The sequence below is a fragment of the Drosophila obscura genome, unplaced genomic scaffold (genome assembly GCF_018151105.1).
Source record: "Drosophila obscura isolate BZ-5 IFL unplaced genomic scaffold, ASM1815110v1 contig_206, whole genome shotgun sequence".
Taxonomy (NCBI): Eukaryota; Metazoa; Arthropoda; class Insecta; order Diptera; family Drosophilidae; genus Drosophila; species Drosophila obscura.
In genome coordinates, this window is record NW_024542797.1 from 186,529 (window position 1) to 203,213 (window position 16,685).

The following is a 16,685-nucleotide window of genomic DNA, read 5'->3' on the forward strand; positions in this document are numbered from 1 at the left end:
AAATACGAGGAAGTGTGTCGAAGCACTTACGTGTTCTGGATTCCGCCTGTGCTTTGTCTTCCTGAGGACACTGCACATTCCAGTTCTATTTGTTGTTGAAGCTCAACTTTTTGCTGCATCAAAAAATCCATTTGAATTTCGAGTTTCTCCATTTTCGACGATTTCCGAGAGCATTCTGATGTTCCTGATCCTCCTTTTTTTGTAGCTGGAAAAGGTGTCAAAGCTGGAACTACCGTGTTGTGAATTTCATCATAATCGGAAATATGCTGTATGTCGTCTTCGTCAGCTATCTTTTCTTTGTCTGCCGTTTTAGGCGTTTTCGGCTTGTGCTTTGGTGGCATGATTGCTGTCTGTTATCTGCTTTACTCTGCTGTCTGCAAATTTGTATGTATACCCAAGCCTGGGCTTATACTTATAAATGTCGTTGAGTCTGTGTGCTCGGTGCAACTGTCTGTTGCTGATATGCGTGTCTAAATCTGACCAACTTAGAACACTCCTCTCCAGAGTGTGTCCAAACCTCTGAATCCTCGCCAGAGTGTGTCCAAAACTCTGAACCTTTCCCAAACCTACGCATCAATCTTCTCCTCGGAGCGTGTCCAAACCTCCGCACCAATCTTCCCCTCGGAGTGTGTTCAAACCTCCGCATCAATCTTCTCCTCGGAACGTGTCCAAACCTCCGCATCAATCTTCTCCTCGGAGTGTGTTCAAACCTCCGTATCGATCTTCTCCTCGGAGCGTGTTCAAACCTCCGCACCGATCTTCCCCTCGGAGTGTGTTCAAACCTCCGCCTCCATACTCTCGTCGGAGTACCCTCGAGCCACTCGACTTATAAACCGACGCAGCACGCAGCAAACAGCCACGTGCGGCCGAGTAGCCAAAACCGAAGGATAATCCAGAAGGAAGACGAGTCACCACGATCCAACCTATTTCCAACTCTGTACAATTAAGACCAATAAAAAATCCTTTTTACTATACTACTTGTCCTTGCTTTATTCTTGAACCGAGATATCCCTTTCAGCTACCACAGCCAGAAACCTAACAAATTTCTGGGAACCCGGCGCGGCGAGCATACCCCGGACGAAGCGACGTCACAGTGGCACCCGAGCAGGTTGTGATAGGGTAAAGTGAAAATATCTTATGGTCAAGATGGCAAGAGTGTGGATCAACCAAGCGACAAAAGCAGAGCTGATCAGCTACTGCGAGGAATTTGGATTGGAAAAAACTGAAGGAGTGGAAATATTGCGGAAACAACTAATACAATTCACGGAAAGGAAGGACCTAAGCAGGGAAATACTGGAGAGGCTGGACCAACTCGGAACAACCCAGACAAGAGGCAGGAGCCCAAAACAATCACCGAGGATAACAACACAGAACAATACAGAACACTGTTTCCAAAGCAGATACGAAAAGGTTCACCAGAAGCGGTGGCCATAATAGATAAAATAATGAAGTGGGACCTCACATTCACGGGGAATGGAGAACTGCTCGAATTCCTCAGCCGAATGGAGGAATTAGCAGAGACATATGGGATCGAAGTAGACCACATAGTATTTGCAATGCCAGTAATACTGGAGAAGAGTGCATTGGACTGGTGGCACACAAAACCCAGCGCCATAACGACATGGGAGGACGTGAAAAGCCAGTTAAAGGAGACCTTCATGTCGCCACAATACCATGAAGAACTGATACAACTCGTATCAGAACGGAAACAAGCAGAAACAGAGACCATACGAGAATTCATTCAAGACTTACGTAAATTGATGAGATTTGGGACGTACACCGAGAACGAGAAACTAGACATGGCATACCGGAATTGTAGGCTACCGATCAAACTCTATGTGAAGAGAACAAAATTCCCGACTCGATCAGAATTCATTATAACAGCGGAAGAGTTTGAGAAACTGGAGAGAGAGGCAGGCCTGTCAAAAACCACGACCAATACTCAGCTGAATAACCAGACAACGGGGCAACGATCACAATGGAGACAACCAAAATGCCACCGATGTGGACAAAATGGACACGAAAGCCGAACATGCATCAGAGAACCAGGAGGAGGGAATACATACAGACCCAGAAAAAGTAGCGGCGGTCAAAGAATTGGCAGCACCAACAACCCTAAAGCAATTACATAGCTTCCTGGGTCTAGCATCATGGTATAGAAGATTTTTTGCCAAACTTTACCGAACGAGCAAAAATACTACAGGACTTACTGAAAAAAGGGCAAAAATTTGTCTGGGAAAAAAACTAAAACTATGCCTGACTGAAGCACCAGTCCTAGCATACCCGGATTTTAGCAAACAGTTCATCCTACAGACCGACGCAAGCGACTGCGGAATCGGAGCAGTATTAACCCAGGAAGATGCAGATGGGGAACACGTGATTGCGTATGCAAGCCGAAAACTAAAGAGCGAGGAAATAAGATACTCAGCTACCGAAAAGGAATGTCTCGCGATCTACGGGAGCATCCACAAAATGAAAATGTATCTAGAGGGATACAAGTTTATAGTAGTCACTGACCACCTAGCACTAAAATGGCTTAATTCCATCGAAAGTCCATCCGGAAGAGTAGCACGGTGGGCGTTGGGACTACAGCCATTCACCTTCGAAATCAGATACCGAAAAGGAAAATTGAACGCAGTGGCGGACGGACTATCCCGCTTACCACGCGAGGAACTGAGAGTATCTAGAGTAGTAGATTGCGCATGGTATCAAGCTAAATGGAAACAGGTAACAACAACACCGAAAGAAACGCCCGACTAAGTGATCAAGCACGAACGGTTATACAGACATATACCGAGCCAAACAGACGAGGACGACCAGCCATGGAAGTTGTGTGTGGCAAAACAAGATCAGAGCAGAGTATTAAAAGAGAATCATTCGAATGCAACGGCCGTACATCTAGGTATCAGACGAACAAAACATCGAATACGACAACGATATTTCTGGCCAGGCTTAAGTAAAGATGTGACAAGATTCGTACGAGCGTGCGAGAGTTGCCACATGTACAAAGTATCACAACAAGCAGCAGCCGGAAAAATGCTAACAAGGATAGCAGACGCACCGTGGGAGACGATATGCGTAGATTTTGTAGGCCCTTTACCGAGAACCTCGCATGGCAACACGGTAATGATAGTATTCATCGATAAATTCTCAAAATGGGTAGAGGTCACACCGGCCAGACAGGCAAAAGCTGACACGCTCATAAAAGCGTTTAGAGAAAAAATCCCTGCAAGGGGAGGAGCACCGAAACAGCTGATCTCGGACAACGGAGTACAATTTACAAGTAGAAAGTCGAAGAAGCGATATGAATAAGAAGTTCGACGTAACGGCGAAAAGGTTTAAGGAGAGGATGGCGGCCCACCAGGACGAAGGCAGGCGCACAAAGATGCTGGACCAGAGAATACAAACAGGATAAAGGTATCCAGAACAAAAGTAGTGGCTCCACCAAGAAAGCCCCAGACCGATGCAGAACGAGAAGGAACGTGTGAGTCGCTTCTGGGGACGCGACTCTACTTATACCCGTACTCAGTCAGTATATACATTTTTGAGCTTATGATTTTTTAGAATTTTAAAAAAAAAAAAATTTTACATTTTACATTTTTTTGCTACATTTGTTATCTACATCTTATCTACAATGTCTATTCTACATCTAACATGTAGATTGTACATGTACCATTTAGATTATACATCTCCTCCGCTAGGGGTTGCTTGCGCACTGAACGCGGCAGAGTGTGCGAGCGAGAAGGAAAATGAGTTGCGTTGTCGTTTGTCGGAGGGGGAGGGGAAGCAACTGAAAATTAATTTCTTCATTCTGGCTATAATTATGATCCGATCTGATTCAGATTCGGCAATCTGGTAGATATGGCCATTCTCTACGATACTGCGTTTTTAGTTTTATCGTATCTTTAAAAATGTGCCTGCCACAGATTTTCGTCCTTTGTGGGAGGGGAAGGGGGCGGGGCGAAATTTTGAAATACACTTGTAGCAGTGTGATATCACATGAGTCTGGAAACAAAATTTGGTTCCTCTAGCTTTTATAGTCTCTGAGATCCAGGCGTCAAACAAGACGGACAGACGGACAGACGGACAGACGGACAGACAGACATGGCTCTATCGACTCGGCTATTGATGCTGATCAAGAATATATATACTTTATGGGGTCGGAAAATTTTCCTTCTCTGCGTTACACACATCCACTTTTACCACAAATCTAATATACCCCTTAACTCTTTTTTGAGTACGGGTATAAAAACCAACGACATCACGCAACGCGGCACAGCAAGCGAAGGCACGATTGCAAATACCAGAAACGGGAACAGGCAAGAAACCTCCGTCGAACCCCACCGTACCTACGTCGACACCAAAACCAAAACAGCCGAATACAAAGCCAACGGTAGCCGTCGGATGGGCAAAAATGGTCGAGGAGAAAGAACGAGACGCCGACATACTGGAGCTGGAGCACGAGCAATTTCCGAAAGGAGGCCAACGCCAGAACCCGAATGGCGACACGGGCCCACGAGCTGCACCATCCTACCGCAATGGGGAATAGCGCCAGGGACAATACTAGAGGAAAGACACGTCGAGCTTATCAAAAAAAAGGAGTGCCGACCGCCCGGCCCACGAACAACGACGCTTTAAAATACGGAAAGGGCAGGAAGAGGCATGCTCGATAAAAATAGGAAGAGCAGGAGACGTCAGCATCGGCAAGTGGTTTGACGCGAAGCCGAAACAGAACCACACCTTACACAGTTCATCCGAAGAATGATGAATGTTTCTATTTGCGGTTGTTGCTGGTACAGGGCCAGCATGAATGTTCGAGGTCCAGCATCATTTGAATCACTACGAACTGTTAATGGTATTGTGTGCCCCACATTTCGTGCAGCATGTCAAGAGCTAAATTTGCTTGAAAACGATAGTCATTGGGACACGACAATCGCTGAAGCAATTATTTCTGCATCTCCAAGTCAGATACGCACATTATTTGCTATCATCATTTCAACATGCTTCCCATCGAACCCACGTGACCTGTGGAACAAATACAAAGATAACATGTCAGAAGATATTTTACATCGAATTCGCGTCAGCTCAAGAAATTCCGATCTTGAGGTGAATGAGGAGATCCATATCCAGACTTTGCTCTTGATCGAAGATATGTGTTACCTCATGTGCGGCAGTTTGTTAGTTAGGTTAGGAATGCCAGCGCCAGATCGCGGAATGAATGACGCATCGAATAGAGAATTGGAACGTGAACGTGAATATGATCCACATGAACTAATCCAATCAGTTCAAACGAATGTACCTCTGTTGAATCCTAAGCAGAGGGAAGTCTATGATACACTGATTAATTCAATTGATGATGGAAATGGCGGCTTATTTTTTTTGAATGCCCCCGGTGGAACTGGGAAGACATTCCTCATGTCATTGATTTTGGCCACTGTACGTGCGAGATCCGAAATTGCGGTAGCAATTGCTTCTTCTGGAATAGCGGCCACATTGTTAGACGGATGCCGTACGTCTCACTCAGCGTTAAAATTACCATTAAACCTTCAAACTACTGAACAACCGACATGTAACATTTCGAAACACTCCGCAATGGCCAAAGTTTTAGTAGCATCAAAAATCATCATATGGGACGAATGCACAATGGCGCACAAACGCGCATTGGAAGCACTAGACCGAACATTAAAAGATCTGCGCAATGACTCGAGATGTTTTGGTGGTGCAATGATTTTATTATCTGGCGATTTCCGACAAACACTACCAGTCATTCCAAGATCTACTGCTGCCGACGAAATAAACGCTTGCCTCAAAGCATCAAATCTGTGGCGATATGTAAAGAAACTTCAACTGTCTGTAAATATGAGAGTTGCATTGTTGAACGATCTATCTGCTGATGATTTCTCGAAGCAATTGCTGACTATCGGTAATGGCCGTGTTCCTGTTGACAAGTCGAGCGGTTTGATTTCATTTCCTCCAAATTTTTGCAATTTTGTATCATCAAAAGACAAAAGACAAGAAAGTATTCCCGGATATCATTGCTAACCACAAAATTACTAAATGGTTAAGTGAGCGAGCAATTTTGGCCGCTAAAAATAAAGATGTAGATGACCTCAATTTTATAATTCAAAATCAAATCGTAGGTACTCTGTACCTACTGTGTAACAAACGAAGAAGAAGCCACTAATTATCCAACTGAATTTTTAAACTCCTTGGATGTGCCTGGTTTACCACCGCACAATTTAAAACTTAAAGTTGGCTCGGTTGTCATCATGCTTAGAAATTTAAACCAACCAAAACTGTGTAATGGAACGCGTTTGGTTATAAGAAAACTGATGAGCAATGTTATTAGCGCGTCGATACTTAAAGGAAAATTTAAAGATGAGGAAGTTCTTATTCCAAGGATTCCGATGATCCCAACGGATATGCCCTTTGAGTTTAAACGAATTCAATTCCCGATTCGTCTTGCCTTCGCCATGACGATCAACAAATCACAGGGCCAATCCTTGACTATTTGTGGCCTCAATCTAGAAAATGCATGTTTTTCTCATGGTCAATTGTACGTGGCATGCTCACGTGTCGGCAAACCATCCGCTTTATTTGTTCTTGCGCCTGACCAAAAAACAAAGAATGTCGTTTACCACAAAGTGCTTGAATGAAAATCCTATTAATGAATTAATCCGAGTTTTATTTTTTTTTTTTCCCAATTTGCACAACATAGTTTTCAATCATTTTTTTCTGACATGAGTTTGAAGTACTTATTTATTATTTTTTATTTTCTTTTATTTTTATTCTCATTCTGTATTTATGTTTTTATCATCATTCATCATAATAAAATACTTTTTTGTTTCTATCTATATAAATATATTATTTTGTATCATTGTTTTACGTTCATCAAAGCCTAAATTAGTTCAGCTAAAAAGTAACACGACATTCATTGACTGTTAGGTGGTACGAAGTTTGCCGGGTCAGCTAGTTATCACATATTTATAAGCGACAAAAAACCATGAAGTTCCTTCCAATAAATAAATAAGAAAAACGAGAAGGAACGTGCGAGTCGCTTCTGGGGACGCGACTCTACTTATAACCGTACTCAGTCAGAATATACATTTTTGAGCTGATGATTTTTTAGAATTTTAGAAAAAAAACAAAATTTTACATTTTAAATTTTTTTGCTACATCTGCTATCTACTACAGCATTTTTAGTTTTAGCGTATCTTTAAAATTGTGGCTGCCACAGATTTTCGTCCTTTGTGGGGGCGGGACGAAATTTTGAAATACACTTGTAGCAGTGGGATATCACATGAGTCTGGAAACCAAATTTGGTTGCCCTAGCTCTTATAGGCTCTGAGATCTAGGCGCTCATCGGGACGGACAGACAGACAGACGGACAGACATGGCTATATCGACTCGGCTATTGATGCTGATTAAGAATATATATACTTTATTGGGTCGGAAACGTTTCCTTCTCTGCGTTACACACATCCACTTTTACCACAAATCTAATATACCCCTTAACTCTTTTTTGAGTACAGGTATAAAAAACCGTTTAACATTTAAATACAAATCCAAACCAGGAACACGCGCGCCAAAGACTAGTGTGACCAACGCGCACCGAACACGGTCACACTAACAGCTGGGCCGGGAAGCGTTATGGCAAAATCAAAACGCGTTAGGCCCATATCGGGGCACCCACAGCTGATCGCCGGCAATAAAAGGAGGATCGCCAGATCGGAAAGCGCTGGCCTAACAAACCAGAATTTTACAGCGGACCTTGTGATAAAGGTAATATCTACCTTTCCACTCGTTCTGCTCAATACTTTACCTCTCCTCTCCAGAGTGTGTCCAAACCTCTGAATCCTCTCCAGAGTGTGTGCAAACCTCTGAATCCTCTCCAGAGTGTGTCCAAACCTCTGAATCTTCTCCAGAGTGTGCTCAAACCACTGAATCCTCTCCAGAGTGTGTCCAAACCTCTGAATCCTCTCCAGAGTGTGTCCAAACCTCTGAATCCTCGCCAGAGTGTGTCCAAAACTCTGAACCTTTCCCAAACCTCCGCATCAATCTTCTCCTCGGAGCGTGTCCAAACCTCCGCACCAATCTTCTCCACGGAGTGTGTTCAAACCTCCGCATCAATCTTCTCCTCGGAGCGTGTTCAAACCTCCGCATCAATCTTCTCCTCGGAGTGTGTTCAAGCCTCCGTATCGATCTTCTCCTCGGAGCGTGTTCAAACCTCCGCACCAATCTTCTCCTCGGAGTGTGTTCAAACCTCCGCCTCGATCTTCTCCTCGGAGTGTGTCCAAACCTCCGCCTCCATACTCTCGTCGGAATACCCTCGAGCCACTCGACTTCCAAACCGACGCAGCACGCAGCAAACAGCGCCGTGCGGCCGAGTAGCCAAAACCGAAGGAAGATCCAGAAGGAAGACGAGTCACCACAATCCAACCTATTTCCAACTCTGTACAATTAAGACCAATAAAAAATCCTTTTTACTATACTACTTGTCCTTGCTTTATTCTTGAACCGAGATATCCCTTTCAGCTACCACAGCCAGAAACCTAACAAATTTCTGGGAACCCGGCGCGGCGAGCATACCCCGGCGGAAGCGACGTCACAACACTTGAACCCGGCGCTCGCAAGCAACAGAGCAAGCACGCACAGAATCCACAACGGAAGAATTGAACGCACGGACACCCTCAAAACCGACCATCAGCATCGAAAAAGGACAACGGCAACCACCACCCGACAGCCCAGCAACACGGGAAACAGCCACGCTAACCCCACGCTGGTTGCGGAAATCAGGACGATACACCCACTGTTTGTAGTAGGGCGCTTCCTAGTGCTGCAGATAAGCCCTCAGCAGATCCACAGTGTCCCGCAATGAATAGGCACAGTATGATCGTTAACTAATTGGTTTATTGGGCACTCGTAACGGCGCGGTTGTTTGATTATATGTGTGTATGTATGTGGGTGTGAATATAAAACGATTCTATGTATCGACGCGTACCGGAATGTACGGGGGTGGGTAGCATACTAAACTCCCGCTTAGTGAGCTGGCTGCCCGCCAACTCGCTAGCGCCAGGCAAGAGAGAGCGCGCTCCGGCTGTTAACAACAGCCCCCTGCCAACTCGCTGCTGCTACTCTCAACATCCTCCCCCCCCTTGCAGGACTGCAATGGAGAACCTCTATGGCTGAGTGCACGCCCCAGAAACAATCCATCCGAATACGGTGCTTTGGGCCACGGGAAGACCTTCTCCTAGGGCGAGGAACCCGGGTTGAATCACCTTCTGGTAAACGTCGGCGCCGAGCACGAGGGAGACAGTGGATGGGCGATGGAAGCGCTCGTTGGCGAGGCGAATGTCGTCGAAACGGGTTCGCACCGCCTCGGTCACGAGGCGTAGTGGCGTGCGGACGCGCAGGCGGGGCTCGACCTTCAGCACTGCGTCCACTTGGAAGTTTCCATTCTTGGCGCGGACAGTCGCAGTGCACACCTTTTCGGTGCCAACCCGCGTGGAGGGCAGTTTGAAGGCGATGGCCAATGACTCGTCGATGCTGCTCACTGGGGTACAGGGGTCTATAAGAGCCACTGTCTCAAAAGTTCTGGAACCCGTATCTAAGACCACCAGGGCCGTCGGGAGAACGTTGATGCTCCGGTTCTGGAGGAGCGTAGCCACGGATGGTGCCGGATCTTCCACGACGGGGCGGCTTTCGGGGAGACGACGGCGTCGTTCAACGCTAGAGGCTGGAGCCGCCGGAGGGGCTGGTCCGGAAGCGCGGCCTGAACGCTGGGACGCACGGTTGTGGAGTAGCGTATGGTGGTTCCCACCGCACACTTTGCAGCCCTTGGTACTGCGGCAGTCTCTGCCGGAGTGCCGATGAGCCAGGCAATTAGCGCAGTACTTGTTAATCAAGACGGCTCGGAGTCTCTTCTCGGCGTCCAGGCGAAGAAAGCGTCGGCAGGCACGGAGCGGATGGCTTCCGGAGCAGACTCGGCAACGGTAGGAGTTACTACCTCGAGAACGTCTACTCTCCGAAGTGCGGGTGTTACGAGACCGTGGAGCCATCTCTAAATACGGAAACTATGGCGAAAGAAGAAGACAAAGAATAGGAGACGGGTTAGTAACGGGATAGGAAGCGGGGGACGCGCACGCTCTTCGTTAATGTTGGATGGAGCGAGGAGGTTCTACGGACAGAAGAACGACCTTTGCGACGGGCCTTTTGAGGACCCCCCGTGCAGTGAGGATGTCGACTACACGGACCCGATCGTCGGCGCCGGGGTACACGGAATGGATTCGTCCGAGACGCCATTCATTAGACGGCAAGTTGTCTTCCTTGACGACGACCATATCACCAATCTGCAGATTGGGCGTGGGCGTTTGCCATTTGGTCCGCTTGTGGAGTTCCTTGAGGTATTCCTCTTTCCACCTACGACAGAACTGTTGGTTGAGTGCCTTCAGATGTTGCCATCGATTTATGATCGAGGTGAGGTCACCCTTAACTTCTGGCTCCGCCGTCGCCATTAAGGGTCCCCCCGTAAGGAAATGCCCGGGAGTTAGGGCCAGTAACTCCGTCGGATCTTCGGACATAGGCGAGAGCGGTCTGGAATTAAGGCACGCCTCTATTTTCGAGAGAAGCGTGGAGAGCTCCTCGAAGGTGTATCTACGAGTGGACGTGGCCTTATAGAACAGGGTTTTGAAGCTCTTCACTCCGGCTTCCCAAAGTCCCCCCATATGTGGGGCCCCTGGTGGGATGAATTTCCACGAGACCCTTTGGTGACTGTACGCATCAATCACAGAGTCCTTAAATGCTTCTAGGAAATCACGGGCCAGTACTGTGGCTGCGCCCACAAAGGTCTTGCCGTTATCGGAGTGGATACTCTGTGGACAGCCTCGTCTCGCGACGAACCGCGCGAAGGCAGCGAGAAATTTCTCGGTGGTGAGGTCGGACGTAGGCTCCAAATGAATAGCCTTCGTGGAGAAACACACGAACACGCACACATACCCCTTGGTAATAAGGCACGCCCGCCCTGTGTAGTTGCGGATTTCGAAGGGACCGGCGTAGTCAATTCCGGTGTGCGTGAACGGTCGGGAGAATGAAGTTCGCTCCCTGGGGAGATCCCCCATCAGTTGAGTTTGCAACTTCCTTTTGTGGTTAAGGCACACTTTGCAAGAGTTCACGACACCCTTCATCAGCTTCTGAATCCGTGGAGTCCAATACTTGGATCGGATAAGTCGCACCATCAATTTGCTGCCCCCGTGAAGAGTGATCCGGTGTGTGAACTCCGTGAGGAGTCGCGACAAACGACAGTTATACGGAAGAATTATGGGATGTCGCTCGTCATACTTCAGCCCTTGCGCCGTAGATACACGGCCGCAGGAGCGTATGACCCCATGTTGATCCATAAACGGATTCAAATTCAGGATAGAACTTGATCGAGGCACTGGACGCTTCTCACGTAAGGAGTGATACTCTTGAGAATATTCTCGGCGCTGAGTTTCTAGGATAAGAGTTCGTTCAGCCTCGTTAATTTCCCCGCTTGTAGGATGGATCTCCTGTGCGTACGGTAGTTTTCGGCAGCGCTTTAGGAAACGCAGGACGTACGCGCGGACTCGTAGAGCTTTTTCAAGCGTGGAGAATCGCTCGAGGAAGTCTTCGGGTGGGCTGGTTGTGAAATGGACTTTCACAGCCCGCTGCTCGAGGTCTATGACGGGGGTTTCCTGATCTTGGAGCAGCCATTGAGAGCGTGGTTGCTGTAACCATGAGGGCCCATGCCACCAGAGATGGTTGTCAACCAGATCCTGTAGAGGAACCCCCCGACTGGCTAAATCCGCCGGGTTGTGCTCGGAGCGCACATGAGACCACTTTTGGGTCTCGGTGGTTTGAGCGATTTTCGTTACTCGATTGGCCACGAAGGTGGTCCAATGGCATGCAGGCTTGTTCAACCAGGCGAGAACGATTGTGGAATCTGTCCAGTAGTAACAGGTAGACCCTGTCGTCGGCATACTTGGCAGGATAGCCGTCGCCATTTCGGCTAGAAGCACGGCCCCGCACAGCTCTAACCGGGGAAGCGATACGGTTTTTACGGGCGCAACTCGTGTCTTCGCTGCCAGTAGATGCACGTCGATACGCTGGCCCATCTCAACGCGAACATAAATCGCGGCGCCGTAAGCCTTTTCTGAGGCATCACAGAACCCATGGTGCTCCACCTTAACGGATGGCTGGGAACCAATCCACCTTGGGATACGGATCTTGGTGAGACAGGAGTAGCTACGCAGGAAGGCTTGCCAGTATTGACACAGTTCGTTCGGAAGGTTCTCATCCCACTCCAGTTCCTGCAACCAAATTTCCTGCATGAAGATCTTGGAGCGGACGATGAACGGTGCCAGCCACCCTGCAGGATCAAACAGTTTCGCTATCTGCGAGAGGACTTCTCGCTTGGTGTAGGATGACTCAAGCGAGAGCACCGGAGGAACAAAGAAGAACTCGTCGGAGGTCGCTTTCCAGCGAATGCCAAAGGTTCTTTGCCGTGCTCTGTGCGTCAATCTCCAGGAAATCAGTGTGGAGGAGGTGGTCACTCGGAATCTCGGCCAATACGTCCTTGTGGTTGGCTGTCCACTTTCGTAGCGGAAAACCTGCCGAACTGAGGGCGGCCTGTAATTCGCGGATGGCTAGCTGAGCCTCCTGTGTGGAGTCAGCGCCGGCGAGGACATCGTCGACGTACATAAAGTGCCGAATGATATGACTAGCCCTGGGGAATTGCGATTGGACGTCGTTGGAAAGCTGTTGAAGGACTCGAATGGCGAGAAAGGGGGCGCAGTTGACGCCAAAGGTGACGGTTTTCAATTCGTAATCACGAATTTCCCCCTCTGCGTTTCGAAACAAGATTCTCTGGAAACGAGTGTGTTCTGGATCCACCCAAATCTGACGGTACATTTTGGTGATGTCGGCGTTGAACGCATATCGGAAGTAGCGCCATTTCAGAATCTGAAGGGTCAAATCGGATTGTAGGACCGGGCCCGCGCGTGCGGGCTGTGCGCCGGCTTCGTTGTAGTGTTCGGGTTTGTTTTTGTTGTGAGGGAAAGAGTTTTTGCCCCGGGCCACCCCACCCCCAAAACTTTGTTTGGGGCACGGTGGAAACGCACTTAGCGGAATTGGATATGACGGGAGATTGCCTGCTAGTTCCGGCAATACGTAAGCCGCGGCTTTCAACTGCAAGCCCGGCTTAGTCGGGGAACGAATGGAAAAGTGGCAGAGCTTCTTGGACTGAGCTGCTACCGACTCCTAGGCCTGAGACTTGTGCCTGAATAAGGCGGAAATGGTAGTTTGATGATGTTAAAAAGCCGTTCCGTAATGAACGTAGCCTCGGAGCCCGAGTCGATTAGAGCGCGGGCGCGGAAATTTGTCCCCAGGTGGCAAATGTTAATTATTGCCGTGCCTAGAAGAACGGGCCTGGTGCCCGAGGCGAAATAATTTTGCACGGTGGGCTGAGCGTCGGACGAATTGGAAATTTGCGCGGATGTGGACGACTCACTGGAGGCAGGAGTACCGCGATGCAGCAGTGTATGGTGACGGGCTCCACACGTGAAACAATTGTGGGCGCTGGTGCACTCTCGGAGCTGGGGACCTCGGGCAAAACAGTTTAAGCACAACTGCTTCGTCTTGATGCAGCTTGAACGTGCTTCAACGTCCATTTGGAGGAAGTGCGGGCAGAGCCGGACCGGATGATTCTCTTTGGAGCAGAGATCGCACTGCTTCGGATTAATGTGGGTCTTGAAGGAGTGAAAGTTCCTCGGAGGAGGACTGCCTTGAGACCGGAATGGGTTGGCGTGGCTTCCGGAGGATTGCGGATTTTGACTGCCTTTGGACGGTTGCTGATGCGGATCGCTTCTAGCCTGGGAAGGGTCGCTCTCCATGGCCTCTAGCGTCAGGTACCGCTGTGTCAGGAAGGAGTCGATTTCCGTCCATGGAGGCATTTCCTTCTTGTCAGTCACTGACGCTTCCCACAGAGCCCGGGTCAGTTTTGGCAGCTTGGATGCACAGATGGTCACCAGAATACTATCCCAATTGTCTTTGCAGACCTTGGAGTGGGCCAGAGCAGTTAGAACACCTTGAATGGTGCTCTGAAGCTCTTTCAAGGCACGACTAGTCTCGGAACCCAAGCGAGGCAGCAATAGCAGGATATTTATCTGGGTGGTCACCAGGAGTCGATTATTTTCATATCGACTACGGAGGGCTGACCATGCTGCCTCGAAACCGTCATTGGTAAGTGGGGACTTTTCTACTATGGCTTTCGGATCGCCACGGGTTTTAGTAGTGAGGTGGTACAGCTTTTCCACCGGGGACAGCCTCGGATTGTTTATATAAATCGCTGTGAATAGGTCGCGGAACGTCGGCCAGCGAACGTAATCCCCTGCGAAAACTTCAATGTTACAGGGGGGCAGCCGACAACCGCCCTGGGAGGTCTGCGGCCCGGGAGGTCGGAGGTCTGGGCGGTCTATTTGGGCTATGAGGTCCGCCACGCACCGCTCATAGCCCTCATAGCACTCGCCATACATTTTCTGAATTTCCTCTTGGTCTTCAGGGGCCTCGCACAGCATTGCCAGCGAACATGCCTCAAATTCAGCATCCACCTTGGCCCACATGTTTTTGAGCTGGTCACGACGGACCTGTGAGACCGCGGAGGATGGGGTGGCGGTCCCTGGAGTGGTGAGCCGTGCCTCCAAGGTGGTCAGCCTATCGATGGCTGCCACAAACTTGGCCCGTGCGGAGGTGACAATCGGCTGTGCCATTGGAAGTGTGGAGCGAGGATCGACTAGTTGCGGGTATGGAGGCGAAAGCACCTTAGTCGTGATCGGCGAAGGAAACAGCACCGATTTGGTCGTCGCCGCCGTGGCACTCGTGGAAGCCCTTGGAGTACCTAAGGACCTTGCCCTTTGAGTCCCCGAGGTCGGCGTTGATGGCACGGATGAGCTAGATGGCCTTGATCTACCAGGCGTAGGCACCGCCAAAAACTTCTTGTTGTCTTCCACACCTGTTGGCATACTAAGAAGGACCGCACGCGGAAGCACAAATGAACGCCAAATGAGGACTGTGCGGATAAAGCGGAAATGGACACCACACCAGAGGCAGAACAACAAGGAATTGTTTTCCTGTCGAGCACGACTATCGGACGATATTCCTCAAGAAAATTGATATTTTCTTATTGGCAGTGGTTTTAATGCACGAAAAAGTCGAAAACGGAATCAGCACTAGACTACGATATTTGATATATCGGTATTGGATTTTATTTCGTCGTAGTGGGTGATGTGTAAGACGATCTTAGAGCGAAAACGGAAGTGTTCGGGAAAACTATCGGATGATATGACGCAAGTAAAAAGGATATTTTTCTTGTTCCCCGCGGTTTTGGCGCACAAAAGAATCACAATCGGGATCCGCACTAGACTACGATATGTTTAAATATCGGTACTGGAATGGATTTAGTCGTAGTGGGCGATGGACAAGGTGATTTGCGAAAAAATATTAACTACTCGATGGATACGAGGCCCGTGAGCGATATTTTTATTTTTGCCACCACTAGGTTTTTTTTTGGTTTGTCACCTCTAGTTTTTTTTTCAATTTGGAATTTGGCGCGGAAAAATGCAAAAAAGACTGCGGAAATGAGCTGTGCCTCTTGTTGGATGAATTTATCCCGGATGTGGGGGAAATTGCTCGGGCTGTGGGTCACTTTAGGGGCGCCTGGAATGCTTAAATTCTTGGTAATTGCGAAATTTGCATAAGCAGCGGAGTGCTGGTACCGCGTATCGGACGAACGCGTTCGTGCCTACATATACTAAGTGTGGTATGTAGATGTGGAGTAATCGGTATTTTTTTTTTAGGTATTTTCCCACCGGGATTAATGAGGTTTATTATTTATGAGAAGTATTGAGTGAAAATAAGATTGTAAGAATATCCAATTCGATATACACAATAAACAATAAATACAATAAACAACGCCAATAAATTACTTCGGATGAGTGTTTTATTGGGGGCGGGGTATGTGTGTGCGAATCAGGCACAACATATGCACATGCATATATACATACGTGTCGGACGCCGTTATTGTGGCTGTGTAGCGGATAATTGCTAATAACTAACGGAAAGTGTTAGTGAGATCGGACAATATGTACATAAGAATATATGTACATATGGATAAGTGGACACTCGGACGTGAATAGTGCGGAACGCCAATCGCGGAAGGAATCGATTGGCGGCACAATATGAGCGTACTTATCTGCAGTTCTCTCTGGAATCCACCGATGCTTGCTGGGACAATCTCGATTCAGCAAGAATCCGGCTCGAAGGACCAATGTTTGTAGTAGGGCGCTTCCTAGTGCTGCAGATAAGCCCTCAGCAGATCCACAGTGTCCCGCAATGAATAGGCACAGTATGATCGTTAACTAATTGGTTTATTGGGCACTCGTAACGGCGCGGTTGTTTGATTATATGTGTGTATGTATGTGGGTGTGAATATAAAACGATTCTATGTATCGACGCGTACCGGAATGTACGGGGGCGGGTAGCATACTAAACTCCCGCTTAGTGAGCTGGCTGCCCGCCAACTCGCTAGCGCCAGGCAAGAGAGAGCGCGCTCCGGCTGTTAACAACAGCCCCCTGCCAACTCGCTGCTGCTACTCTCAACACCCACAATGCAC

The 16,685-nt window shown here is 48.4% G+C and overlaps 1 protein-coding gene across 1 annotated transcript; it reads right to left on the reverse strand.

Moving 5' to 3' along the window:
• Positions 1-8,954: 8,954 nt before the first annotated feature.
• Positions 8,955-16,385, reverse strand: LOC111080966. Its single transcript, XM_041594019.1, has 2 exons — positions 16,261-16,385; positions 8,955-10,073 (listed from the first exon to the last, which is right to left on the reverse strand). Exon 2 carries the CDS (start codon positions 10,056-10,058, stop codon positions 9,180-9,182), a length of 879 nt encoding a protein of 292 aa, XP_041449953.1. The 5' UTR covers positions 10,059-10,073; positions 16,261-16,385; the 3' UTR covers positions 8,955-9,179.
• Positions 16,386-16,685: the final 300 nt, after the last annotated feature.